Source organism: Benincasa hispida, chromosome 4 (assembly GCF_027475165.1).
Source record: "Benincasa hispida cultivar pf3 chromosome 4, pf3_genome.v1.1, whole genome shotgun sequence".
In the NCBI taxonomy this organism is placed as follows: domain Eukaryota; kingdom Viridiplantae; phylum Streptophyta; class Magnoliopsida; order Cucurbitales; family Cucurbitaceae; genus Benincasa; species Benincasa hispida.
Genome location: NC_143481.1, coordinates 14,292,020 through 14,318,377, shown reverse-complemented (window position 1 = coordinate 14,318,377; position 26,358 = coordinate 14,292,020). Strand labels below are relative to the sequence as shown.

The window sequence follows — 26,358 nt, the reverse complement described above, 5'->3', positions numbered from 1 at the left end:
AAAATTGTTAATACCGTCAGGGTGTGTTAGCTAAAGCATAAACCTTTTGGTTAAAGTGAATTTGAATATTTGATTCTTTTAGTACTCTTTTTTAACCTTTTGAACTATGGAAAAGGAGAATCTAATCTATGATTTCGAAATTGACGTATATATTTTATGTCAATCGAATAATATTCATTTTAATCGTTTTTAGATGTTAAATTATAAATTTGGTCTTTATAGTCTGAAAAAAAATCAGAATTTAGTCTCTATATTTATGATTGGAATTTAATCCCTATGATTTGAGAAAATCCTAATAACTAGTTTCTAAGTAGGACTATTTATGAGGTTATATAAAATTATAGAGACTAAATTCTAACTTCTACAACCATAGAGATTAAACTAATAAATTCTAACTTTTTCTAAATAATTGGTATCAAATTTTCAATTTAGCCTTTTTGAGTACTCTAAGACTTACCATATTCAAATAAGACTTAGAATAGAATATAGAACTTCTTTTGAACATAGAACATAGAATATATTCACTCAAAAAACTTGAATTTGTCATGAAATCATTAAATAGAATCGGAGAAAAATGAATAAGATATTTCTATCATATGCCATTTACTATCATATAAGTAATAAATGAGGGTGTGACAGTGAATTATGAGGCATTGCATTTGCCTCAAAAGTCCACAGGCCAATGTGTGTTTCATCTGACAGGGAACAACATGCATCTATCTTCATTCATTGTGTTTGTCACTTATTCACTTCCCTATTGCTTTCCCCTTTATGCTTAAATTCTTTCTTCAAATTTAATCTCTCATTCTTCTTTTTTTAATTGCTCATCCAAACTTTACTTTTACCTTCTGAATTTTAATAACATGTTTGTAAGCTTTGGCATTATTATAGTTAAATCATATTGTTTACATTGGTATTAGTTTTATCGTATTGAACACCTTTTTCGTTGGATTTTTATATGCTTTTTGGGTGGCCTAAAATTTCAGTGTTTGATTTGTTTGTTGGATTTTAGGTAATTTACTAGTTTACTTTTAGATTGTTTTTAGTTTGATTCTAAAGAACATATTAAATTTTCCATTATCAGTTATAACATGGTTTGATAAAATATAAATTTTTTAAAAAAAAATCACCTTAGCAATATATATCAAACAAATTATAAGATCTCATTCTATTTTAATCGTTATACTTTTAAATGCTCAAATTATCATAACATTATTCTTTATCCAAATGGGTTAAATCATGATAATAATAATTTTTATACAAACATATTTAGAGAAAAGACTAACAAAAACTACTTTTCTTAAAAGAAAAGTTAACAATAAACTAATAATAATTTGAAAGTATAAAAATTAAGATTGAATAAATCTTTTTAATATGTGAACAAAAATGGTTTTATAACCACTGTTCTTTTTTCTTTTTCAATACTGTACCTTGGGGATGTCCCTTTTATGTACTTTATTTGGTACCACATAATTGATCAAAAGGTTCATAATTATATCATTGATCAAAATATTCATAATTTGAATTGAGACCTTATCTTATAATTATTGGGAATCATTGGTGGGTTTCCTGTTTTAAAAGAAAATACAATTTTTTTTTTTCACATAGCAATATTTATATTATATTGTAATTAGACAGAATTACAAATGGTGGGTCACTCACTCTGAAATACAACTTTTTCTTAAAAAAAAAAAAAAAAAAGAAAGCCTTTCAATTGTGACCAATCAAGTAAGACAAATGTAAAAATTAGTATACAAGAAGATCCTCAAATCTCTTCTTGCTAATATACTTCAATATACTGTCATTTTGGTCCATATATATCTTCGTCATTGTCTGACGATGGTTCGACTAACATCGAGAACCTTTTCGACACCGTAGCACCCCTGCTCCCGCTGTCATCGAACTCACTAGTGACGACGATTTTGCACTCAAGCTCGATGCTCTTGCGTAGCTAGATGACGCTCCAGCACCGGACCTTGTGAAGAATGCTCCGTTCAACATCAAATCTCCATCCGACCTCCAATTCCAGTTCTTCCATTTGCTTTGTGGTGCATCCTCTCGCTTTGTCACCTGAAACAACCATTAACTTAAGTTGATAAATTATTGTAAATTTGAAACTGTTTGTTTGAAATGACTTTTTAATTTGTTGTATCATCAACTTTAAAAGAAGAATTCAAACATAGTACTTCAATAATTTGATTTATATATCATTAAATTTTGACCTCTTTTCTATCTTTGTTATTGGGAGCAAGGTATCGATTTCCTTGACTATTGATAGTAGGAGATGCACTTCCACCAATTGCGTACATTATCCAATGAGTATAGTCATTATTCACCACATGGAAATACCCATGACGACATCTGTAGATCACACGCTAATTTATTTAAAAAATGATTTTGAAATTAAACACTTAAAAAAAGTCATTTAAAATCGAAGATCGGACTCACCGTGGCATTCTTTGCACAAGGCCTTCGCCAAAATGGTTAAAAGCAATGGTGACTTGCATGTTCTTGTCTTGAGTGTAGGAATCACTATGTCCTAAAAGCATAACTTTATTATGGTGGGTCATGTAATTGTTTGAAAGAGTTATAGCCGTCGATCCATGAATGGCATCAATCAACCCATCACGGCAATTAGACAAAGAGCAATGGTCAACCCAAATATGGCTGCCCCCAAATATCGAAACTCCATCGCCGTCCGACACAGTCCTCCAACCGTAATGCTCCGGCGAGTCTCTGACGTACGTATTCCCACCTTGCTTGCAATCGTGAATGTTGATGCCGTGGATTATAATGTTGGTCACAAATTGAATGGTAATACAAGGCCCGCCGGCGATGTGGACGGAGGCGCCACGGCCGTCGATGGTTTTGAAAGAGTTCATCAGAAGCTCTGCCTTCAATTTGATGACCATGTCGCGTTTGAAGATGATCCATAAGGGTTCTTTTTGGATTACGGCGTGGCGAAGAGTGCCGGGTTTTGGGTTCACCACGTCCTTGTCGGAGGGGTCGGTGACTACGTAGTATTTGCCGTTTTTGCCGCCGATGGCTCGTTTTCCAAACCCAATGGCGCAGTCGGCTAGCCGCTTCCGGTTGTTTTCCCAATTGGGATCGCACCGCCAGCAGTCGTCTATTGGGTTACCGGTTCCACAGGATAGGAACCCCAAATTCCTTCTTGCTGTTGCATTGTTGATGCTCCTGAAATTATCACCCGCAAACCAAACAAATCTTTTCAGGTTCCCTCAATTTTAAGGCCTAATTTCATAATCATGACTACTTAATTTTACGCTTTCACATTTTAAAAATCAATTTCAGTTAAAAATCTATTTTTATTTTTGAAATTTAACTTAAAATTTTAACCCAATCATTTAAGATAGATGAAATAACAGCAAGAAATGGAAAGGAAGCATATTTAATTTTAAAAGACAAAATAATTATTAATTAAGGTCATACTTTTTGAAAACTTTCGTAAAACACAAGAAATCATTAAAGAAATTGGAAAAATGTATCTAGAAGAGAAAATTTTAGACCCAATTTGATAAATATTTAATTATCAAAATTATGTTTATTTTCTCACCGTTGCTTTATAATAATCTTCCTTTAGAATTTTTGACATGAATTTTGAAAATGTAGTTAGAAAATGGATAATATAAGAAAGGACTTACGTTAGAACTTCTTGGACAACAACTTCTGGATCGGCTATTGGAGAAGATGAAACAGACCATATTTGGAGAAGAACACTGAAAAATGTTATTATTAAAAGAAAAATAATGGGATTTTCCATAGCTCTCTGTTTCTTCCCTCTTTTTGTGTGTGAAGAAGCAGAGAAAAGCAAAGACAGGATTCAGAGTTTGGTGATGGTGAAGAAAAAGGCTTCAAGAATCCTGGTTTTTATAAAGGCTTACAAATGTTGTGTTTATTTTTTAATTACTTTTATACAAATAAAATGCAAAAGATTGTTTTTTTTTTTTTTTTTTTTTTTAAAAAAAAAAAAAAAGGGCAAAATCTAAGGTAGCATTGATCCATGATTTCAGTTGGGCACAAAGTAGTTGGCCGTTAACTTAACTGGCTTCTGTCTAGAAAAAAGTCAATTTAAATAAACTCTTTTTTCTATATGATCTATATTCTTAACTTATTTTGACAAAAAATAACGTGTTATACTATAACAAACCGTTAAATCGATAGCTAACATGACCAAAATTTAGTTGTTATTGATATTTTATCTTTGTGCATGTTTAAAGTTCAAATCTCCATATTTCATACGATACAAATCAAGATGTTTTCACTTTACCTCTAGACCAAAACACACATACAAGTGACAAAAGTTTACATTTAGCTTCTAATTATCACATACAAGTAAAGATATTAAATGTAATTAAGGAGATTCAAAGAACAAAAATTGATTAGAAGTTATATACTAATGCTAAAAGATGAAACTGATAGAACTACGTATTAGAAAATTAACATTTGTAATTTTTGTAAATATGATTTTTATTTTAACTGTTATGTTTGGGACTATAATATGATTTAATTAGATTTTTTATGTTGTATTTTCAGTTAGGGGTAAAGTAGTCTTTAGTTAATAAGCTAAACAAATTAGGTTTAAAGGTTTTGAATGAGATATTTTTCAATAAGTCTTGATTTTTGCAATCTTTGTGTTTGATGGCCGAGCCTCATCTCCTTTGTAATTCTCGATCTAGAGTTACATGCTTGAATATTTAGACAAGTCTAATAAACTTGCTCGTAAACTAATTATTCTCTTTGTATTATAGACACGGTAGATTAGCATTTTATTAAGAATATCAATGGCATGATTAAAGAAAAAAATCTAGTATATAATTTACAAATTAAATATTTTTCTGAAATAAAATTTAACTGTTTCTTTAGCCTCTTATATCCAAAAGCCCCTCCTATAGTGTAATTCATCAAATAAAATTACAGCATAAATCTGCCGACACTTCTTCCCAGTTTTTAAAATGGATGTCGGCGTCATCCTCTATAAATCCAAATCCAAATTCTCTCTCATTTTTCATTTTCTTTTTTTTTTTTCTCTTTTAAATTTATCCAATATATCATAATTCATCTTCTAAAATGATTGGTTCGTTTAATATAAATAATTTATCGTACATTTTATGTGAATTAATAACCATTTCTCTGAATAATTTTTCTTTATTTGATGTCATATTAAAAAAAGGAAAAAAAAAACAATTAAAAATACGAAATGCCACATGGGATGTTCGTACCATCCGTCAAGAAGCTGACGTGGTCATGTTTTTTGTTTGAAAGCCATGTTCACCCATGTGGGTCTTGTTCAGACAACCCCACCCTTCATCAACGGCTCCGTTAAATCTCAGCCATCCGATGCTTTGACCTTTTGAATTCTGATTTGTTATCATCAGTGATGTAAGCCGTCAGATTCCATCATTCTCACCCAAACCAAACACCAGAATTTGAGGATTATTATAACCCCGGACGTGGATAAGATACTACAATTATAAATACATGCAACAAAAATATAATATATAATTTTTAATTATAGTTTCGTAGTACGAACAAATTGCGTGAATTAGCCTGCTGCTTGGGTTCCGGGAATTTCACTTATCCCAACTAGGGTTTACATTATTCCAACCCCGTTTTCATACTCCACACCCTTCTCATCCTCTCTATTATCATTCCACAAACATTCAACTCACATTATTCTCAAATTAAATTACTATTTTTTTTTCTTTATAATTTCCACCGACGCTTTCCACCATTAATATAAACCTAAACCTTCCTTAATACCAATTTTTCACCCATAAAAAAAGTCAAATTATTTATAAAAATAGTAAAAGAAAAAAAGAAAAACATCGATAGGTATCTATCAAAACCTCTATCGATCTCTGTTGACCTCTATTAAAGAAAATTAAAATTTCACTATATTATGTAAATATTTTTCCTTATTTTTTATTTATGAAAATTCTCCTAATTAATTCCTTCCAAAGATACCCATTTTTTACATCATAATAGTAAGAAATTTGATTTTTTTAATTCAATTCTTTAATGCTTGAATGTGAAATATAATGTCTTAACGAAATTGAATTATACTTGTTTGTGTTGACCTAAAAGTTACTACATCAATGTAGCAAACTTTCTCAATTATATTAGTTCATGAAAAATTGATAGATAATTTTGTTTAGAAAGCGTTAGATATATCATTAAATTATTGTTTTATCAATATACTTAGACACATTTGTATATGTATAATCACTTGGATATTATGCTATACTAATTACATATAGATTCCCAATTCGCTCATTATCAAATTTCATTTTTTTTCTTAGTGACATGTCAGTTTGTATCTAAATATGTGAATAAAACAATAATCTAAATAACACCTCAACCTTCCTTTTCTACGATATTTGAACATATTTTTTTAATTGAAGGACATAACTAAAAAAAATATATGTTAAACATATTAAACATAAACTTGTAAATTTTAATAAGGATGAAATTGATAAAAAAAAAAAAAACTTACTAAATAAATGGCCATTCGACGCATTCGGCCTTAAAAAAAAATTCCTTGTTAATTCGTTCTAAATTGGCTTTAAGATTTACTAATCCATATGGATTAACAAATTTGGAAACATTCATAGCATTCTTCATAACGAATATTGCTAAAACATTGATACTGGTCAAAATTTAATCGAAAACTATACGGATGATTGACAATACTTAATCACCATATACTTTATTATATAAAATATAACAAAGTTTCGTGATTAAAGTTGTAATGAAGCTATATATATAGTTGATAAATTACAATAATCGATGTAGCTCTACATATATGCGTTGGTCATTTACTCATTTAATTATGGGAGAGAGAGTATGGTGGGGAAGAAAAAAAGTATTTGATTGATTTATTTAATTATTAAAAAAGAAAAAAGAAAAAAGAAAAAAGAGTGGAATAAAGAGGTGGATGGGCTGCTCATTGCGGCTTATGAAGCAAACCCCATCTCCATTATTGTGTGGCCTTTGGTAGCTGTAGCCCACCGTTGATTGCCCTAATCAAGCACCCTGCCTCATTTTCTTTATATATATTTTTTTCTATTTTAATTTTTAAAATTATATCAATTTCGAAAATTAGTACATTCTTACTAGATATAGTTTTTTTTAAAAAAAATATATATATATATGTATTGAATCAACTTCTTCCTCAAGTCTATACAACAAAAATGATTGAAAATGTTTTTATATTGATCATAAAATCGTGTTTTTGAATTCAACAACATCTCACTTCCATTTTATATGATTCCAAGTTTTCATAATTTACTATTTTTAAAACATAATTTTGAAATCAATTTCTAAAATGTTGATATTCATTTGGGTTTTAATTTTTGTTTATAAAAATTAAGCTTATAGACATTACTTTTACCTCCGAATTTCTTTGTTTGTTATCTATTTCTTGCAATGATTTAAAAAACCAAATTAAATTTTAAAAACTAAAAAAAAAAAACTTTTAAATAGTTGTTTTTGTTTTTATTTTTTGAATTTGGTTAAGAATTCAACCATTGTACTTAAAAAAATACAAATCATCGTAGGAAATGTGGAGAAAATAAATATATATTTTTACCAGATTAGAAGACAGCTTCATTATTTAAAAAATGTTTTCAAAATTATTTAGTTTGAAGTCTACTACAAATTTTATTTTTTAAAAAAGAAAATTTTAAGTCAAACCACAAAATAATATGATTATCCTCCCCCCACATGCATCTAGAAGGTAGTAAAACACTCCTAATTTTGCTTCACATGCCTCAACGCTTATATCAAATGGTCTTAATTGGCTAATTAATATTTATTTAGCTTAATTACTTCCTTTTATATATATATATATATTTGGTTTTGTTTATCTAGAAATGAAATGTTCAAATAATTAAATTAAATATTTTACATGAAACTCAATGGAGAAATTGAAGCAAGTGGTATTCTATACTAAATAAATAGAAAAAAAAAAGTAAAAATATTAGTGAGAAAAAAAGTTGATAAATTGAAAACGTAAACAAAATTGAACTATATTTTTCAGTCTAAAAATGTTCTAATTTTTTATCATTTGTTTCTTGTTTCTTCACTTTCTTCTCTTTTATGATGAATAACAACATAATGACTGTTTGCTTATTATTTTTTTTCTTTAATTAAAAAAGAAACAAAAACTTATTTGTTAATATCATTCCTTATTTCTTCTTCTCTAAGATTTTAAATTAAAAGGTAAAAAAAGTGATATTTAAAATTAAATATTAAACAATGCTTTATATTTTTTTTAAATGTTTATTATACATTGTTTAAACCAACAATAATAAAACCATTGTTTTATGCATGTCTTGGAAATGATTGGAAATATGAACATATTCTTGAATTAATTCGTTACTTTTAAAGTTTTAAAATATGAATAATAAATATTTTATTATTTATGTAACATTTTACCTTAAAAAAAAAAAAATGAGAATATTAACAAACGACTTCTATAATACTATTTTAAAGATAGATGGTTAGATTTTAATCGTAATTATTAAATTTAAAATACAGTTAAAAAAAATCTGAAACTCAGAGAGAGTTGAAAAAGAATATTCCCAACATTCACATGGGAATATTGAGAGAGCCCATGTGCTCAAATTAAATCAATGATGATTAATGTTTCATAAATTCCTTATGATAGTGGAGTTTGGTCGTCATTAAATATCCCATACGGCTAAGTTTGGATTTATTTAAGGAAAAAAACTATTTTTTAAAAAAAATCTATTTTATTTAAATACTTTTGATAAAAACGGATTAAAATATTACACTATAAAAGTTATTTTAAGTGGTTGTGAAACATTATAATTTCTTCCTATATATATATTTTTTAAAATTAAACACTTGAAAATACATTCCAAATATACTTTAATTTGTTGTATTTCATGGGTACAAAACAATTTTTTTTCAATATGTTGATTTTGCATTCATATATCATATATTTCCATAAAATCACAAAAAAATGAATAATTAAACATTTTAAAAAAATAAATTATGAAAAAAGTATCATATTTATTAGTGAAAATAATTTACAAACACTTTGAAATAAAAAAACTTTTATTAAAGTTAATTATTTTAATTCTAGTTTATACTATTCTTTTGAAAAGAGAATGAGACAAAATTTAATTGTGTTTAGTGGAATAAATTGTGGTAGAGAGATTCAAACATATTAATTTATAGACGATAGTATATCATAAGTCCAAATTTGACACAAATTTAATCTTTCTAAATCACATAGATAATAAGTTCCATCATTTTTTAATTCTCTTTTTTAAGTGAAATCATCTAATTTACATTAATTATATCACTAATAATTTAATGACCCAAATTAGTGGACCTTATATTTCCTAAATGATGTTTTTACTAATAAAATGCTAAGATTAGTCAATAGTCACTCATAATCAACATTATCACTTATCTAACATAAATGTGAATATATATATATATATTTTATTAAACAATTGTCGATAAAAAAAAATCACTTGATTTCATTAATAATGTATGTATTATTTTCATGTGTAGGTTTTGAATTAAATGAACCTATAATTTGATCATATTTATTAACTAATTCCCACTTCAATATACATAAAATATTTTTTATATTCATAAAATAATATTCTAATTTGACTTATATAATTAATTAGGCACATAATACAAATATTCATTCTTGCTTCCGCTAGCAACTTCCATAATTTAAACTACAGAAGAATAATTTTGTTAACTAGCTATAAAATAACATTCTAATTAAACTAACTATGGAAAAAAACCATCTTATGCATTTTCATTATTTTTAATACCACCGTCGAAGTATTTGGGAACGATATCTAAAATTTGGAGATTTGGCAATGATGAGACGTATCAATTTTTATATCAATTTTTTTGTGAACATATATAAATGATCTTTAACTTTATATCTTTTCCATCAATATTATATTAATAGCAGATTTATAAAACTTAAACATGATGTTAAGAGAGCGGGAAGAGAATATGTGTATTTGAAGACAATGGAAAGTTTATCAATGTCGAGAAAAAAATTATTGTATTATATTACACAAACTTTATTTACAAGTTACCAACAACAACATGTAGCTAAGAATGGACTATTAATTAATAATATATGGTAAAGGATTAAGAAATGTAGTGAATGCATGTGCTTCACTAGTTTGCAAATTAAAAAAATTTAAACCAATGGATGAAAATTGCATTTTAGTGACCAAGACCCAATTGAAGAATTCCATATTTGCTTTAATAATAATAATAATAATAATAAAGGTTAAAAAAGGATGTGTTAATGATTGAATCATGTGCTTGGTAAGATGTGAAAAATAATAAAAATAGAGAAAGTCCTTTTCAAAATAAATAAAGATTTTTATTTTATTTTATTTTTTTTAAAAAAAGAAATGTTTAAAAAGTTTGTTATATTTTAATTTATAAAACTTTAAGTTTCCCACCTTATCGAATTCGACTAAAAAGTCCAACTTCCATTATTATCACGTGGCTCTCTCTCTCTCTCTCTCCATCCATCCAGAGCTTGCTTTTGTTCATTGGGGATCACAACGATTGTTTATGTTTTATTTCTAAGTTTAATAATAAAATAATAGCCCCATTTTAAATAATTTTATTACAGCTACATATCTTTCTTGTCATTACTCAGTTTTTTTAAAAAAAACTATAGAAATTCTAATGCTCCCCCAAATCAAACAGCAATGCCTAATGGGCCATTTGTAGGCTCAATTAGCCCACACAAAATGGCTCGGCCCACTCTGTTATTGGGCTGTGGGATTTACACTAAACAACATATGGGTTTTGTATCAATAATCTGGTCATTTTAGAAATTAAAAAAAAATTCAAAATAATACAACACTCATTTGAATTTAGTTTTATTACAAAATACCCCCCCCCCCCCCCCCCCTTTTTTTTTTTTTTTGTTCAACATCAGCGGATAGATTCGAACCTCCAGATTCTTGATTGGCAAACTAAGTAACTTTTGAAAGAGATTTAAAACTTCTAATTTCTTGATCAAAGACATGCATAAACCAATGACCGAACGGGACGGAGACAGAGAGAGCTCCCCATCCTTGTCCTCCAAGGGATCTATCCCCATTTTTTTATTGTACATTTTTTAGATAATTTTTTTTTTTAAAATTTGAATTCAGCCTCTTATATATATATATATGACAATCCCTTCCATTAGTGTTTTCCTTTTTATATAAAATATAATATATTTATAATCATAAAATATATATTTTAAAAATTAAACAGGATGGAATTGGAAACAGGGCAAGAATACCCTCTCCATCCCTGACCAAGGACCCATTTGTGTTCCCGATCAAATCAAGGATTTCCAATCTCAATTAGAGTAGGGACCCGTATAGATTTTTGCCAACCTTAGTTCAAAGTAATAAAAATTTTAATACTAAATTCTGGTTTCAGTCCACCAGTGAAAGTGAGAACAACCAAGAACTAATATGATGAAGAGAACATAAGAGCCCCTGCTAAAAGATGAGAGTTTCTGAAAGTGAGAAGAACCAAGAACCAAGATGATGAAGAGAACACAGATCTTTTATGTTAGAAGAATATGGGAAGCCTCCTCAAGAGCCTGTTCTTTGTAAATGGAATCATTCTTTTGAGGCTGCAGATGGTACAACTTCAAGAAAGAGAAATCCATCTATTTTTGGTGCTAAGACTATCGAATGTAGAAGAACCATAAAGAATCATGTTTTGGTGTTAAGGACAATTGGAAAACTGCTGAAATAGTAATTCCTTATTTTTTGTATTTAAGATCTAAGAAAAAAATCCAAGTACTCATCTACATTGTACAGATTACAGATTACATTCCATGTCATCAACAAAAGTACGCCAAAAATCCAAATCCCACGCCTTAATCAATCATGTATGAGTAAACGCTTAAACTGAAATGGCCATCAGGAAAAAGAAGTTAAACTTCAACGGTTTTCGTGATACCTCCGATGGAATTCTTCTCGGTATCAAGCTATGTGAATCAATTGGCTTTGATGCCATATCAACCATGTGAACTAACCTGCTGGCTTGTATAATCAAAACACTATCTCTAGCTTCCGTTTACCAGTTACTCTCTTTGTTCTTCTCCGTTTAGTTTGGCATCCTTGGCCACCATGGTGTATGTCTCGAGTACTCCCTGAAATATGTGTCAATGTTTGTCATTTAATGGTGAATTTCAAACAAGTACAATTGGAGAAATTATTTGATGATCCCAACACACTGTGGGTAGTAGGTTCTGCACCTTCAGATGTATGAGAGAAACAGTAAAAATACTCGTATTTATATCTAGTGATTATTAAGGGCATGTAATTTTTTTTTTTTTTCTTTTGATAAGAAACAAAAGGCATGTAGATTCATCTAATTATGAGATAACCACATTTTGATGGCCTCATTAAAAAATTACCCGTGCAATTGATATAACATGGAGAGAAGTGCAACGAGTTATACAACTAAAGAAGATTTACCTCCCCCTGAGTTGCACTTGGCTCGTTGTCCACATCGGTTCTTTGCATAGTAGTTGTGGTTGTGGAGTTTTGATCCTCCTTTACTTCCTGCCTAGAAAGACTGCCATTGACAACAACTCTAACAGTTGTGCTCTTGTCACTGTCATTTATTGTCAGAGATTCAACCTTGGCTGCCTCTTCAGCTTTCCTTTTTTCTTCTTCTCTCTGCTGTCTTAACCTAGCCTCTTGCTCCTTTAACTGTTTAAATCTGGAAATTATCAACACATCAAAAACCACAGTCATAACAAAATCAGACACTCGTTTTTCATAAGATATGACTTCTAAGTTCTAACCTTTCACCAGGCTTTAGCCCTTCTGCTGTCAGCTTCTCTTCCTGTCGGGATACTGTGCTACTTGAGATTGGGTTTAACTTGGGCGGTTCGCTCTGGACTCGGGCTTGTTCTTGTTTGATGATTTCATCAATGAACTGTTTGTCAGGGTTTTTTGCGCCGCCTAACTTTTGAAGCCATGCTTGTTGAGCTGTGCTCAAGATGTTATTGGTAAGCCTGAGTAACATCTGGGAGATATAAGAATTGCCGAACTTCTCAAGAAGACCATAGTAGAACAACTAATAGAACCAGAAATGAACAAGTGATTTTGTCTAGAGCTGGTTCTGATTAGAAAAAATTGCTTACCAATAAAGACTTAGACCAGAAGGAACTGAAAGTGCAAAATATCCAATCATTAACGGTAGGAACTTCGTTATCGCTTGAGAACTCTTCATGCTTGGATCATTATTCTGGATGACATGACTTTAAGATGCGTTAGATAAACAAAATGAATTGACTATACTTGTAGATTACAAATGTTTCTTAGACTGTGACATGATCTGAGATATAATGGCCTTAGCTATTAGAGATTTAAAACGGGAAGAATTCATGAGTCAAAGCTGCAAATTTGATATAGTAATACTGGCTGGCTGTAAAAGAAATCTAAATCTCACTATTAAATATTAGTTGAATTTCTTATACGACCGTTTACAATGTTAAATATTCTGAAGGAAGATTATGGTGTGATCTAAGAATATTTGAGAATTAACATAAATGAATGTTGATATAATGCTTTCCAGAACAGGCCAAGCTGCCTAGATAGACAGTAACACGCTATCAAATATTGAGAAAACTACTAACCTGCGATGATTGCATAATTTGAACAGAGATGTACTGCGAAACGACCAGCAACACAGGCAAGACAAGATACGCAAAGGTATCTGACCACCCAAGTGGTGGGTGACCATCCTGTTCAGAAGTCAATGCAACCATAACATAAGAATTGGCTCTAGATCCATGACTTATCATCCTTGACCAAACATTTCCCACATATCAAGCATTGCACTCGAGATAAAAGAGAAATCATGTAAAACAGCTTAGGTAATGTAGCTATAAAACTCATAAATCTATTAATGACATTCTAAAAGTATCTAAGACTGCTATAAAGGATATAACCAGCAGGTCCAGGACTGTACTAAGGTATATCAGAAAATACATGAAATTGGCTTTTGTGTAGGAGTACTGGGAACAATTACTTTCACAAGACAGAATGCCATGTAATACTAAAGTACTTACAACAAATGGAAAGAGCCAAGAAACACCACTTCCATTTTGTCGAGAGGTAATAGTAGTTGGACCAGCCAGAGAGGGTATCCAGAAAAAACCTTCCGTGAGGAGACCCTTAAATTTAGGCAATCAAATCAGATAGGGATATATGTTAGTGAGAAATCAAAAGCTCCAAACAAATTCAAAAGGCAATAATATTGCACCTCGTTGGCCACATTTGAAAGAGCTCTATATAGTCCAATCCATACAGGAATTGTTGCCAACGTGGGTAGGCATCCTGAAACCCACGACAACATTGACATATGAGATACCAAGCAAATGACAGGTTTTGACATATGAACTTGTGTACGTTTTAGGGCAAAATCCAAAAAGTAAATGATGCATATGAGTTGAAACTAATATCTGGACTTTTTTAGTAGCTTTGCTTCACTTCCGTTAGCATATCAAGATTATCTATGTGAAGGATCCACACAAATGCAAGAATAAGGAGGCAATGTCTAACTACCAAACATATCAGAGTAACTACGGCTCTAAAAACAGGCACAATTTGAATACCTGCCAATGGGTTTACACCAGCTAATTTGTACAGTCGAGCAGTCTCAAGTTGAATCCTCTCCTGCAGACAGATTAAAAAGCCCAAATTGATCATAAAATGTAGATACTTCAATTCAATCTTACTTGAATCGCTGCTGTTAAAAAAGAGAAGTTTTTAGAAGTGGTCGCCACTCTCATGACCATTAGATGTATGGTACAGAGTATTCTTCCGATTCTAGAAGGTAAGGCTACAACACCATAGATTACAAACCAGAACTATCATGTCAATATCATAATCACGATGCCCCAATTCCAGAAGACAATTCTAGCTTACAATAAGCATAGTTTCATTTCATAAAGTACATTGGTACTAGAAACAACTATGATGAGTAAACTCCTCCCCTGTCATTCCAAAGATACATATTCAGCGAGAGAGAAGTTTCAACCTGATCCCCAGCATAGCGTTGTTGAACAGCCTTCACTTGTGGTTGCAAAGAACGCATCGCCATTGCAGATTCTACCTGAGTTCAACAACAGAGGCAAGAAGTTACTTAACATACAAAACGGATTAATGACAAATATTCACTTAAAGTTCCAACTATTGAGTCAGCAAACAACCTGCTTCTTAGTCAAAGGAAACGTAGCAGCCTTAACAAGAACTGTAAGGAGTATAATGGCAAAACCATAGGCATATGGAACATGTAGAGCAGAAAGTCCATCCTTAAGAATCTGCAACAAAAAGTCAACAAGATTAAAATAAAAGTTCAATTCTAAAATTCCATCTACTTTATGTGAATCCAACCCAAAAGCGAGGCCACGCTACCACACCAATTCAAACAGAAAGTCACTCGTTTCTCTGTGCTTTCTAGTTCCAAGGAAACTAAAATCAACAATGATGTCCATAAGTGATAACTAGCTAAACATAACATACTTTAAGGATGCTCTCCATATAATTGGTAATTCCCGTAAACCAATCGTCAGTCTGCTTAGCGGTGGTAACATTCTCCGGCGAAGCAGACACGGCGGCGTCGGCAATCGTGTAAAGAACGCTCTCAGCTTTGCCAAATAGCTCTCTAACAAAGCCCTCGGCGTTATCCGGGTCAGGCAAGAACTCGGGTTTAAACCCAAATCTCGCCACAGCAAGGGAACCGCGAAGGAAAGGCTTATGGTGGGATAAACCTCGGAATTGGACTCCATGAAATAGAGGATTTGAGTTCGGAACACGACTCGGAAATGAAGAGAACACAAAGTTTGGGCGGTAAGATGATAAAGAAGCCATTTTTATGGAGTAAACAAGAAGAAATGAAGCTCAGAAGAACCCCAAAATTGAACAGGAAGAGAAAAGGGGTTTATGGGTCAAACTTCAAGCAGAAAAGCAGTGAATTTGCAGAGGTTCCATTAGAGTAACAGCTCGATTGGACAATGGGATGGAGAATTTCAGCGATGAAAGCTGAAGAATTTCCAGTGGGGTTCATAAAATTGGTTGTTTTTGTTGCTTCTTTGGTAAAAATTTCAAGTATCTACAGTGAAAATCGAAATCAGAGTTCGTATTGGGCAAGTTTTCTTCTTCTTTGATGTATTTCTCGCGTGATTAATGGCTTGTAGGCAACAGAAGGAAGCTGGGATTAGGAAAACGTGGAGGGCTGCCACAAAGTTAGAAAGTTCAGGACGGTGAAGTGCGTTTCAAGTCCCATTCATCACCGTTGGATCAATGCCCGACATTGCAATGGGAAATTGATGAACTCATGAAACTATAAAAATTTTCAACCATGAATATATATTATTATCATATGAAATTGGATATTCCATTCTTCCTCATCATGGGTATGTTTCTCTTCGTTTTAAAAAAAAAGGCTTTGATTTATGGTGGCTTTCTAAACTTGCCATGGTTGTATATATCTTATACGTTACATGTCACATTTTATTATATGACATATTTTGAACTTTTAACTCAAATCATGTTTAATATTATTTCTATTTGAAGTAAATACTAAAAAGTTGTTACAAGAACAAAAAAAAAAGTATAATTCAATTAACATATATGTCAACCTTGAGGTTAGGATTAGCATCCTCGCACTCCACATATTGTCAAGAAAAGAAAAAAAATTGTTAGAGAATCTTAACCGTTTAAGTTGTTTGGTAAATTTGATTATTTGTTACTTTATGTAAAACTCACTTTTCCATTTATTCTCATATTGAAGTGAAGTGCTCTTATTTTTCATTATAAATGTTCTAAAAATATAATTAATATAATTTTTATCGCTCTTTCTACAAAATTTAGGTATATTCTCAAAGTAGGTGGAGGTACCTTCTACTTGTGATGGTCAACATACAATTCTTCAACATTTCAAAAAGTATCCTAAGTATTTTTCTTTTCTTTTCTAATGAAGAAATTTGTTGAATCAAAGCGACCAACAAAATGCCACTAGGACTATCATTCATATGATAAGAAATTTGTAGAACAAACCATTGTAGGGAAAGATCCTTCTAAACCCTAATCCCATTATGCAAAACAACCATAAAAGTAAGATGATCAAAACCAAACTAACTCGAACTCATTTTGACCACATCAGAGTAAATTGTATGCGAAGTTCCACATTCCACAAATAACAAAGAGATCTCCAAATTTAAGCATTATTAGATTCTTGATAGATACATATTTGATTATAAATTATCATGTGGCCTTGGATGTTATGACAGATTTTATGTTTTAGTTTCATCGCATAGCTTTTAGTTGATAAATAATAAAATTATCTTATTATATTAGTTTTAAATTATGAACTAATTAGAGAAAAAAAAGGCATATATTTCTTCTAATTTATTAGAGAGAGCAATTTAAGATTGCAATGAATTCACGAGTGGACTGCACAAACTTTACTACATATATTCCACTAATTAAAGCATCGCCCAAGCATCAAATATCAATATTATGAAAATTTGAACCTTAGTAAAAAAAATTAAGGATTCAACTAATTGAACTATGCACAACTCGGTTCAATTTATGAGATTAAGGTTTAAATCTCTTACCCTTTGTAGATCAAATGTCAAATATCAATTTCTCAGAGTCTAGGTTCAAACCTCTTGATCCTTGATGTTCTTTATAAGTTGCAACAATTTTAAAAAGAAAAAGAAAAAGATAAAAAGAAAAGGAGAGAAACTTATTCAAGTGATAAGAAAACTAAAGTGGGGTAGGAAATAAGAAATCTATGACTCACAATCCCACCCATGGATAAGGAGAGAATCCACTCAGCACAATTTCATTGGTTGGCATTTCCATGACTTGGCTTTACCTCAGTCTTCCATCTCCTCATCTCAATCACTCCAAACATTTTTGCCAAAACCCAACCTTTCTTACTTCATTCTGCATATCCCCCCTACCTGCCAAAGGCCATCAAGAACTCAGTTCAACAGAAACAAGCAAGTCAACTTCAATGGCAGCTACCATGGCTACAATGGCAGTGCTCAGTGTCAAGTGCACAAGCATCAACTCCACCAAAAACCACAACACCCCAAAGCCAATCCCCAAACCCATCTCCCTCCTCTCTCTCCAAAACCTTCCCAAAGGACTAGTCTCATCAAAATCTAACCAAAATTCCAACTTATCAACCATCCTCTCCAGCACCGCCATCGCCGGAGCAGTCTTTTCAACCTTGAGCTCATCGGATCCTGCATTTGCAGCCCAACAAATTGCAGAGATTGCAGCCGATGGTGACAACCGTGGTTTAGCCCTTTTGCTACCACTTATTCCGGCCATAGCATGGGTTCTGTTCAACATATTACAGCCAGCACTCAACCAGATCAACAAAATGCGCAGTGACAAGGGGGTGATAATTGGGTTGGGATTAGGGGGGTTGACTGCATCAGGGTTTATGTACGCACCTGATGCTTCGGCCAGTGAAATCGCCATGATTGCTGACGCTTCTTCAAGTGATAGCAGGGGCCAGCTTCTGCTGTTTGTCGTAGCACCTGCCATTCTCTGGGTGTTGTACAACATTCTACAACCGGCTTTGAATCAGCTCAACAGGATGAGGTCCGAGTGATTCCAATTTTTTTGGAAATGTGATAGCAAAAATCACCTGTAATTGCAGATTATGTTAATGAATCTATTTCAAATAGCAGTCATTATTTCTTCTTCGTCTGGGCCATTGGCTGCATCTTTCCAATTTTCCATGTATATATGTATCTGAAGTTGGAGTCTCTTTCGTCTTCGTATTGGCTACCAGAGAGAGAGCTAGCTGCTTCACATTTTCACTTCAATAAATATCATGCTGTACGCAATAGGTCTAACATCTAACAACTTAACGTTCAAAAATTGCTAAAAGAAGTTTTCATAGACTATAGTTCAACTGATCCTTTACTTCAAAATAAGATTTTTGCTTACTACAGAAAAGACCAGCATGGAAACATCATGCAAGCATCCAAAGGGACCCAAGGATTTCATTTCCTTCAAAAATTATCTGATATCGTGACAATCTCCATTAACAAACTTAGACAAGCACAAGAACGTTTGGCGATGCAATGTGGAGTACTGGTCCTGGAGGAGGTACATGACAATAACGAACTAAGCATTAGTCTGACTGTCTGGAACAAAATCGACAGGCTGGCTTTCAGTATCATCTTGTTGTAATTGTGAAGCTGTGAGCTTTGCCTTCTTATATCTACTTGAACTTCGAAGGATTGTGTCAAGGGTCATATTCTCAGGGCTTGAAGGACTGTACAAAATCACCAAACAGTTACAGGTGCAGAATATAAACTACACTACAAAAGGCAAAATATTGCACTTCAAAAAAAAAAACTCCGAAAGAAAACCTTTCTTTTTTAGTTAAAAGTCAACAAGGAAAAGCTGACGGAAACTGAATATATTGGACCCAAAAAATTACAAACAAAACATCTCAATGTAGGGAGGAAGCAATTGGCATTTGTAATTTCCATTTTAGCATTTCTACAAGGACGAACACTAAATGCATGGAAAACATTTCTGTAACAATTTATAAATAGAAGCATAGATGAAGATCATTGTTTGTGTCTAAAGCAATAGCATGATGAATAAAGATATCTATCGTAAAGAACTAAGGATTAAAAAAAAATAATAAAACAAATAACTGGAGCTTCAAAAAATGTATCTGAGTAGAGAAATCAGCTTTTCATTCAGTTACTACTCAGATTATAGAGTGGTGGACCAACATAGTTTGTGAGGACAATAATGGGATACAACATCGTTAAGGCAAGGAAGGAAAAAAAAACGGTAAACAACTTCAAGGCAACGGATGCTCATATCATATTAAAGATATCTTCAATCAGGAAAGACAGGCAACTTCCATTTTCATCATAAACTTACTCTTTCTTTCTCACACTTCTGCTACGAATGTTTGTTCTTTCCAAGTCAACAGATCCTGAGACAAAATTCGTTCAAGAGCAAAATATTAGCAATAAGAAGCCAATAGCATGATTGCATAAAGAAACAACGTGGGGGAAAAGGAAAGAAAGAAAGAAAGAAAGGAAGCCCAAAAGTTTGATAGACTCGTCCAGTTATCTAAAAAGCAACAAGGAAGAAAGAAATGCAAAACAATATAATCTTGGTGTGGCATGATGATGAGTTGATGTTACCATTGCTTTCACCATCTGAGAAGTCGGATATTAGTGAATTATCTGGAGATCTGGTACTAGCATCTGAATGAACAATTCCAGCTTCATCCTCAGAACCATCACTGCTGCTAGCATCCTTAAATATGCCTCCTGATGTAAGCAACATGTTCCTTTGTTGAGATTGAGTAACATCTTTCTTTCCGGTCCCAGAAGATTTTCGTCCATCCTCAGGATGGTCAATACCAGTAGATTGGCGCCCCTTGTGCTTTTGATCATGGTGAACCATACTTGATGACCTTTTTGACTTTGGTTTTGTTTTTGGTAAAGAAGATTCACTGTATATCTCAGTGCTGTCCCGAGAAGAATCAACAAGGTTTTCCCTCACCCTAGCTGCTTTATTAGAGTCAGAAGTTTGCTGTTTATGCTCATTAGAAGATAGGGATTTTACCCCACCTCTTGAAATTTTCTTTAGCTTATTGTCAACATGAAGCATTGCATCACATTTATCCTTTGATAAAGATCCATGAAGTTTGAGAGCGCTACAGTTGCTAGTTTGACAATGTCCTTCAATCTCCGTGTTTTCATCTGACTTCTGTACATTCTGCATACTTAAGGAGGCCGCAGAAGAGCATGCACTTGGATCCTTCCTTTTTCTTTTAGCTTTGAGCAAAGTATTCACACTTTTCTCTCTACTCAATTTGTCAACATGCAATTTATCAGATTCATGTTGGAATCCGTCAGCATTTTCCTCCATGCCAACTTTATTGCTTTTAGAAGGAACTGCAACATCATCAACCTTATCAGTAGTACCATCTTTAGTGGTGTTACTGCATCTATTTGCTTCAATAGACCTCTCTTCACAGCCTTCAGATGGAGTTAGGAAGGAAGCAACTGTCTTAGACTTCTTGCAAATGCTTGGACTAGTTTCAACCTCAGAAAACAGCGTAGAGTCCAAATTTTCTTCATCAATCTCATTCCTCAAATTCTCTTTTGGAAATTTAGTTTTCTTTGCCGCTATAGACACAGGCTTTACTTCACTGTCACTTCTCTTTGAAAGGAATGAATCCTCCTTACTGATACTTTCTGCTTGGAGGCCTGGTGTATTGTTCAGTGAAGCCACAGGTCTCTTCTTAATTTTCTTCCTCACCTGTCCATCCATGTCTTTTGCTACTGCTTGAGTTTTGTTGATTTGCAGCAAAGGTTCCTCCTTACTTATATTGGGTTTATCTATATCTATGTTCCTAACATCAGGCAATATAGAAGTATTAGTTTCGTTTTCTCCTTTCATTAGAGAAACATTCCTTTCTCCAATCTCGGCTTTACTACAGGAATTATCACCTAAAGTAAAACTTTGCGTCTCAGTTGGAAGAATGTCTAGTGCAGAATCTCTAGCACCTGCTGTGATTAAATTAATCTGTCTTTCTTCTGTTGAATCCCTAGATTTTTTAATCTTCTTTTTCTTACAATGCTTGGCGTTTTCAGTAGTTCCCTTTAAATGTACTAATTCAGAAATATCAGTAGCTTTAATTTTAGCGTCAGTACCATCCCAGCTTGATGAGTGGCAGTTCTCTACCATTGAGGCCTTGGTATCAGCGATCTGTAGGGAATCTCTTTCCTCCCCAATTGCAACAATTTTGCCAGTTTTGCACGTCAGATGATTCCTTTGAACATTGTTGGCATCCTCAATTGTACCAACACTTCTCTGGAGTTCAGCAAGGTCCTTGCTTTTAGAGGCAAGATCCTTTGAATCTACCATTCCTCCTAACACAGCTTTATCAGACGCATCCATTATGCTTTGCACATCGGCAAGTTCAATGTTGTTCTTATCACCATCTACAAGAAGAATATGAATCAACATCAGAACCCAACATTTGTGGGACTAGTTTGTGAAGCTGTAAACATGATCTTTCATTTAACATACAACCACATTTTTAGGAAGACATACAACCCCATATACATTACAAATTATGCTACAAGAATGTTTGAAGAGAAACATACCAGACTCTCCAACAAGGGACGGTGCAAACTTTTCTGCAGTTTTGTCGATAGAATCATACTGCCTTTCCCTTGCAGATGCTTCGAGGAGGTTGGGAATTAATGCCTCCTCAATATCTTGACTGGGAACAGTTGTTATATCAGATTCTCGACTTGCATCCTGTTTATCCCCTACTCTGGATGAAATCAAACCAACATCCTGATTTGGACAACCTGACAACTTAGATTTCCTTTTCTTTTTCCTCTTCTTTACACCACTTGAACCAGTCTTGAGCAGGTGAGCATCAGGTTCAGTAGACGAACTACCTACGAAAACTTGTGCACTTTGTTTCTTATCTGAAAAGTACTCGGAAGTAACCTTACGTGTAGATGTCACTTTACTAGATTCAGAAACCAAATCCCTGTTTCCTTCCACCCCATTCGTTACTCCACTTGTCAATTCAGTCTTGTGCATTTTTTCTGCAATGGACCCAGCCTGCGCAGCAACTTCGAAAGAAGTATTGTCAGTCAGATAGTTGGATTTATCATTTTTGCCATCAACTTCAGCTTCCTCAGGTAAATTATGCTTTAGCTTCCTTCCATGTTCAGATTCATCACGTGTATTAGAAGATGAAATCTGACCAGGTTCATCTACATTGGATCTGCTTTCCATCATTGGATGATCAGAAACATCATTATGTGCATATTCCCTGGATTTTTCACTAGATCCAACTACTTGCTGCAATGGATTTTGATCATTATCATCACTGGTATGATTGACAACTTGGTGTTCATTAACCAATTTGGTTTTTCTCTTTTTACTTTTATGATTCGCCTTCACAGTAGGCAGAGATTCCAATGTTTCGTTGAAGCCTTCACAGCCATTCCTTGTCCTGCCCGATTGATGATCAGAAACATCATTATGTGCATATTCCCTGGATTTTTCACTAGATCCAACTACTTGCTGCAATGGATTTTGATCATTATCATCACTGGAATGATTGACAACTTGGTGTTCATTAATCAATTTGGTTTTTCTCTTTTTACTTTTATGATTCGCCTTCACAGTAGGCAGAGATTCCAATGTTTCGTTGAAGCCTTCACAGCCATTCCTTGTCCTGCCTGATTGATGTTTGCTGTGATTTTCAACAGAATGAGTAACTTCTGCCTTCTTAATCATGAAATCTCTTTTACTAGAATGACATGAATCAAAATAGATATCGGTAGGGGCTTTCACATTGACATATTGTTGAGCCACAATGTCTTGCAATTTTTGAGCATCATAGTTAGGTAACTGTCCATTATGATTATTTCTAGCAACATTGATTCTATCAACGGAGGTATCACCTGCCCTTTCAAAATAAGTTGAAAGATCACCACCAATATTACGGTCAGTTGAGTGACCATCAACAATAGAAGCATCAATAGAAAGAAACCAACTGTCGTCGTAGCCAACAAATGCACTTTTCAAATACATGGAGTCAGAAAGATGATAGAAGTACCCTCTGCGCATTACCTGTCATTTAAAATCCCCTGTGGTTGTAAATAAAAGAGATGTATAATGGATTCTGCTCACGCATACAGAAAAATAATTAAGCACCTTAATTGCATGAATTTTTATGGTCCCGAGATGAGGAAAACACAGTGGATGCTCCTTCTCTATCTTATCTGCGTGCAAAAGTATCAAGGAATCATTTCAAATGTAAAGGTTTAAGCCAGCGGAATTTAGGCTGTTAACTATTTGGTATTTGACAACTGTGCTTGTTCACCATTTCTTTATATTGGTATTATCTTCTCTAAGGAAATATTTGAATTCATAGCCGAATATTGAAAACAAAAGTTTTTAAAAAACCATTTTATTAAGTTTTCAAATTTAGCTTAGATTTTTTTAAAAAAATCCTAAAAAGTACATTACAAAACAATAATAATAACAAACAATTTCACTCATGTAAGATAGAAAGGTAGAATTTAGTGAAAATTCGACTCAATTTCACTTGAACTAAGAAAACAGGAAAAACAGTAAAGAAGAAGAATTAGTATAGAACTGTTGAAACTGAATGAAAGAGACAGACATAGAAATAAACTAAACATACAGAAATATAACAAAAATTCAATTAAGAAAATCCACTCTGTGTAATTTGTATTTTTAAACTCTATCTCTGAAAATATCTCTTTAGAAATGCCAGACATCATCAGAGAAAACTTAAAATAACCAATAACCAAAGGAAGAAAATCTCAGCTCTCATGCTTCTAAAACAGACATTACAAAACATCAAAGTCTTCGCAACCCAAAGACTTCAAATTACTTACGACGTTCGTGCATCAGCTTCAGCCCAAAATCAATAAACCAGATACAGCCATACTGATAAAGAATGCAATGATAAGCTCTACAGCAGTATACAGGCGGAAAGAAGGGGAAAAAACAAAAGGAGATAGCAGAAGTTCACCTTTGACATCAGAGACAGTATCACCGTCTGAGACGGCCATCGCCAAGTGAGTGTCAAGGTTAGTGTCGACGAAGACAGTATAGTGAGACGCAGCAGCGTTGACGAAACAGGTGGGAGAATCCGGTATCGTCATTTTATTCAATTAAATGAAGAACTGCAAGGGCAAAGCGACGAGAAGTGTTCTTCTAAAGGTTGATTTACAGTCCTCTCATGCCGCTGGTTGACATCAACACAGAAACAGTGAAGCAAAACCCCAAGAGGAGAGCCGCAATGAAGCGGCGAGTAAATGGGTGAAGCCAGAAAGAAAGTTTTGAGAGAAATTGATGGTCGGTACATGCCAGCTCTGGTCATTTGAAATGCGAATGTTGCGGCCTGCAGGAAGGAACACTACAGTACCAAAATTTTCCGACGGCCCAACTTGGCCCACTAATTTATATGGGCCGAAACGAATTCATAGCCCAAATTACGGTCTATATTGGCCATAAAGAAAGTTTTGGCCAATGTTGAAATACAAGATTGGTGCTCGTGTCTAAGATTTTGCTTTTCTTTGTCTAATTTTGAAGAGTAATTTTGAAAAATGTCTTAACCTAATTTTTATCCTAAAAATATCTTTACCTAAAATATTTGATTAAAATATACTATAATTATTTGAAGACGCAGACAAATATGCTCCTAACTAATCATCAATATATGGAAATAAAATCTAATGATCTAAAACTAATTAAATTAAAAACACATAATCATTGGCAAACAATATTTATTTAAATGAAATCAACTTTAATTCTAGAAACCAATATTTAAAATAATATCTCGCAAAACAATATCTTAAAAAAAGCAAAGTTACCCTTAAAAAATACAATTTTTTAAATTTATAAAACATAATTATACATTAGTTCATTGAAACTAGAAAAGTGGGTTAATTTTCAAATTTTTTATGTTAATAATCAAAATTTAAACATTAAAGATAGAGCTAGTTGCATAAATAGAATTCAAGTCCAAAATAATAGAATATGTAGTACACAAATAAAATAATTGCATATATAGATCAAAAAATTATAAAAGACTAAAAAACCCATGCCTAGCCATCATTTTGCTCACTTCTTCCCAGTTTTCTCAAACTAAAAGCTATCACTGATAGCAACTATTAGTGATAGCCACCGATAATTGCTATCAGCTGCTGTTGCTAATAGTTTTTATCAATTGTTATCGATGATAGTTGTGATCAGAGATAGCTTTCAATTTAAGAAAAATTAATACAATCTTAAAATATTAGCTTTTAATTTGCTATCAATTATCAGTAACTATCATTGATTCACTTTCATCAATTGAAATCAACCTCGAAATATTAATACTTAAGGATATCAGTGACCATAGATTTATAAATAGTGATCAACTTTGAAAGAAGACCAACAACTTTGATTACCACAATAGCTATCACTAATAATCTTTTATCATGGCTATCACTGATAGAAACTATCAGTCGCTATCATTGATAGACTTTCATCAATTAGAATCAACTTTAAAATATTAACACTTAAGGCTATCAATGATGGACTTTTATAACTGGTTATCACCTTTGAAAGAAACTCAATATATAAATATCACCTAAGTTTTATCATGATTTCACTAACATCACTCATATTGTGGTTATTAGTGATCGTTTCTTTCATTGATAACATCACTGATAAGATG

The 26,358-nt window shown here is 32.6% G+C and overlaps 4 protein-coding genes across 6 annotated transcripts; 1 reads left to right on the top strand and 3 right to left on the bottom strand.

Annotated features, from left to right (window-relative positions):
- Positions 1–1,572: 1,572 nt before the first annotated feature.
- On the bottom strand, positions 1,573–3,897 carry LOC120075965 (Pectate lyase family protein). The gene is made up of 4 exons (XM_039029729.2): positions 3,663–3,897; positions 2,449–3,195; positions 2,223–2,361; positions 1,573–2,070 (listed from the first exon to the last, which is right to left on the bottom strand). Exons 1-4 carry the CDS (start codon positions 3,779–3,781, stop codon positions 1,849–1,851), a joined length of 1,227 nt encoding a protein of 408 aa, XP_038885657.1. The 5' UTR covers positions 3,782–3,897; the 3' UTR covers positions 1,573–1,848.
- A 7,897-nt stretch (positions 3,898–11,794) lies between these two features.
- ALB4 (OxaA/YidC-like membrane insertion protein) lies at positions 11,795–16,528 on the bottom strand. Its single transcript, XM_039030299.2, has 11 exons — positions 15,591–16,528; positions 15,278–15,388; positions 15,106–15,180; positions 14,681–14,741; positions 14,329–14,402; positions 14,135–14,239; positions 13,700–13,807; positions 13,205–13,308; positions 12,863–13,075; positions 12,531–12,777; positions 11,795–12,202 (listed from the first exon to the last, which is right to left on the bottom strand). The coding sequence occupies exons 1-11, from the start codon at positions 15,936–15,938 to the stop codon at positions 12,134–12,136; spliced, it is 1,515 nt and encodes a 504-aa protein (XP_038886227.1). The 5' UTR covers positions 15,939–16,528; the 3' UTR covers positions 11,795–12,133.
- Positions 16,529–17,934: 1,406 nt separating this feature from the next.
- On the top strand, positions 17,935–18,793 carry LOC120076341 (photosystem II reaction center proteins PsbY, chloroplastic-like). The gene has a single exon (XM_039030150.2). The coding sequence runs from the start codon at positions 17,935–17,937 to the stop codon at positions 18,697–18,699; it is 765 nt and encodes a 254-aa protein (XP_038886078.2). The 3' UTR covers positions 18,700–18,793.
- LOC120076340 (uncharacterized) lies at positions 17,969–25,030 on the bottom strand. Of its 3 annotated transcripts, none has more exons than XR_016529244.1 (7): positions 24,667–25,030; positions 23,820–23,887; positions 22,244–23,735; positions 20,267–22,078; positions 19,998–20,052; positions 18,539–19,371; positions 17,969–18,423 (listed from the first exon to the last, which is right to left on the bottom strand). XR_016529244.1 is itself a non-coding variant. In XM_039030147.2 (7 exons), exons 1-7 carry the CDS (start codon positions 24,673–24,675, stop codon positions 19,221–19,223), a joined length of 3,639 nt encoding a protein of 1,212 aa, XP_038886075.2. In that variant the 5' UTR covers positions 24,676–24,991; the 3' UTR covers positions 17,969–19,220. The 3 variants fall into 3 exon arrangements, 2 of the variants coding, with proteins under 2 accessions (XP_038886075.2, XP_038886074.2); XM_039030147.2 differs by adding an exon at positions 24,530–24,581 and having other exon boundaries at positions 17,969–19,371; positions 24,667–24,991; XM_039030146.2 differs by having other exon boundaries at positions 17,969–19,371.
- Between the last annotated feature and the right edge of the window lie 1,328 nt (positions 25,031–26,358).

Bases quoted from the DNA above. Each gene is read 5' to 3' on its own strand.
- LOC120075965 (XM_039029729.2), bottom strand. From the start codon at position 3,781: ATGGAAAATCCCATTATTTTTCTTTTAATAATAACATTTTTCAGTGTT. The intron at 3,196-3,662 runs GTAAGTCCTTTC...TGATAATTTCAG, and splicing joins GTTGTCCAAGAAGTTCTAAC to GAGCATCAACAATGCAACAG. The intron at 2,362-2,448 runs GTGAGTCCGATC...TGTGATCTACAG, and splicing joins CTTGTGCAAAGAATGCCACG to ATGTCGTCATGGGTATTTCC.
- ALB4 (XM_039030299.2), bottom strand. From the start codon at position 15,938: ATGGCTTCTTTATCATCTTACCGCCCAAACTTTGTGTTCTCTTCATTT. The intron at 14,742-15,105 runs GTTGAAACTTCT...ATCTGTCTGCAG, and splicing joins AACGCTATGCTGGGGATCAG to GAGAGGATTCAACTTGAGAC. The intron at 13,808-14,134 runs GTAAGTACTTTA...ACTTCTGAACAG, and splicing joins CTTGGCTCTTTCCATTTGTT to GATGGTCACCCACCACTTGG.
- LOC120076341 (XM_039030150.2), top strand. From the start codon at position 17,935: ATGACTTGGCTTTACCTCAGTCTTCCATCTCCTCATCTCAATCACTCC.
- LOC120076340 (XM_039030146.2), bottom strand. From the start codon at position 24,799: ATGACGATACCGGATTCTCCCACCTGTTTCGTCAACGCTGCTGCGTCT. The intron at 23,736-23,819 runs GTGCTTAATTAT...TTTAAATGACAG, and splicing joins TAAAAATTCATGCAATTAAG to GTAATGCGCAGAGGGTACTT. The intron at 22,079-22,243 runs GTATGTTTCTCT...TTCTTCTTGTAG, and splicing joins GTCCCTTGTTGGAGAGTCTG to ATGGTGATAAGAACAACATT.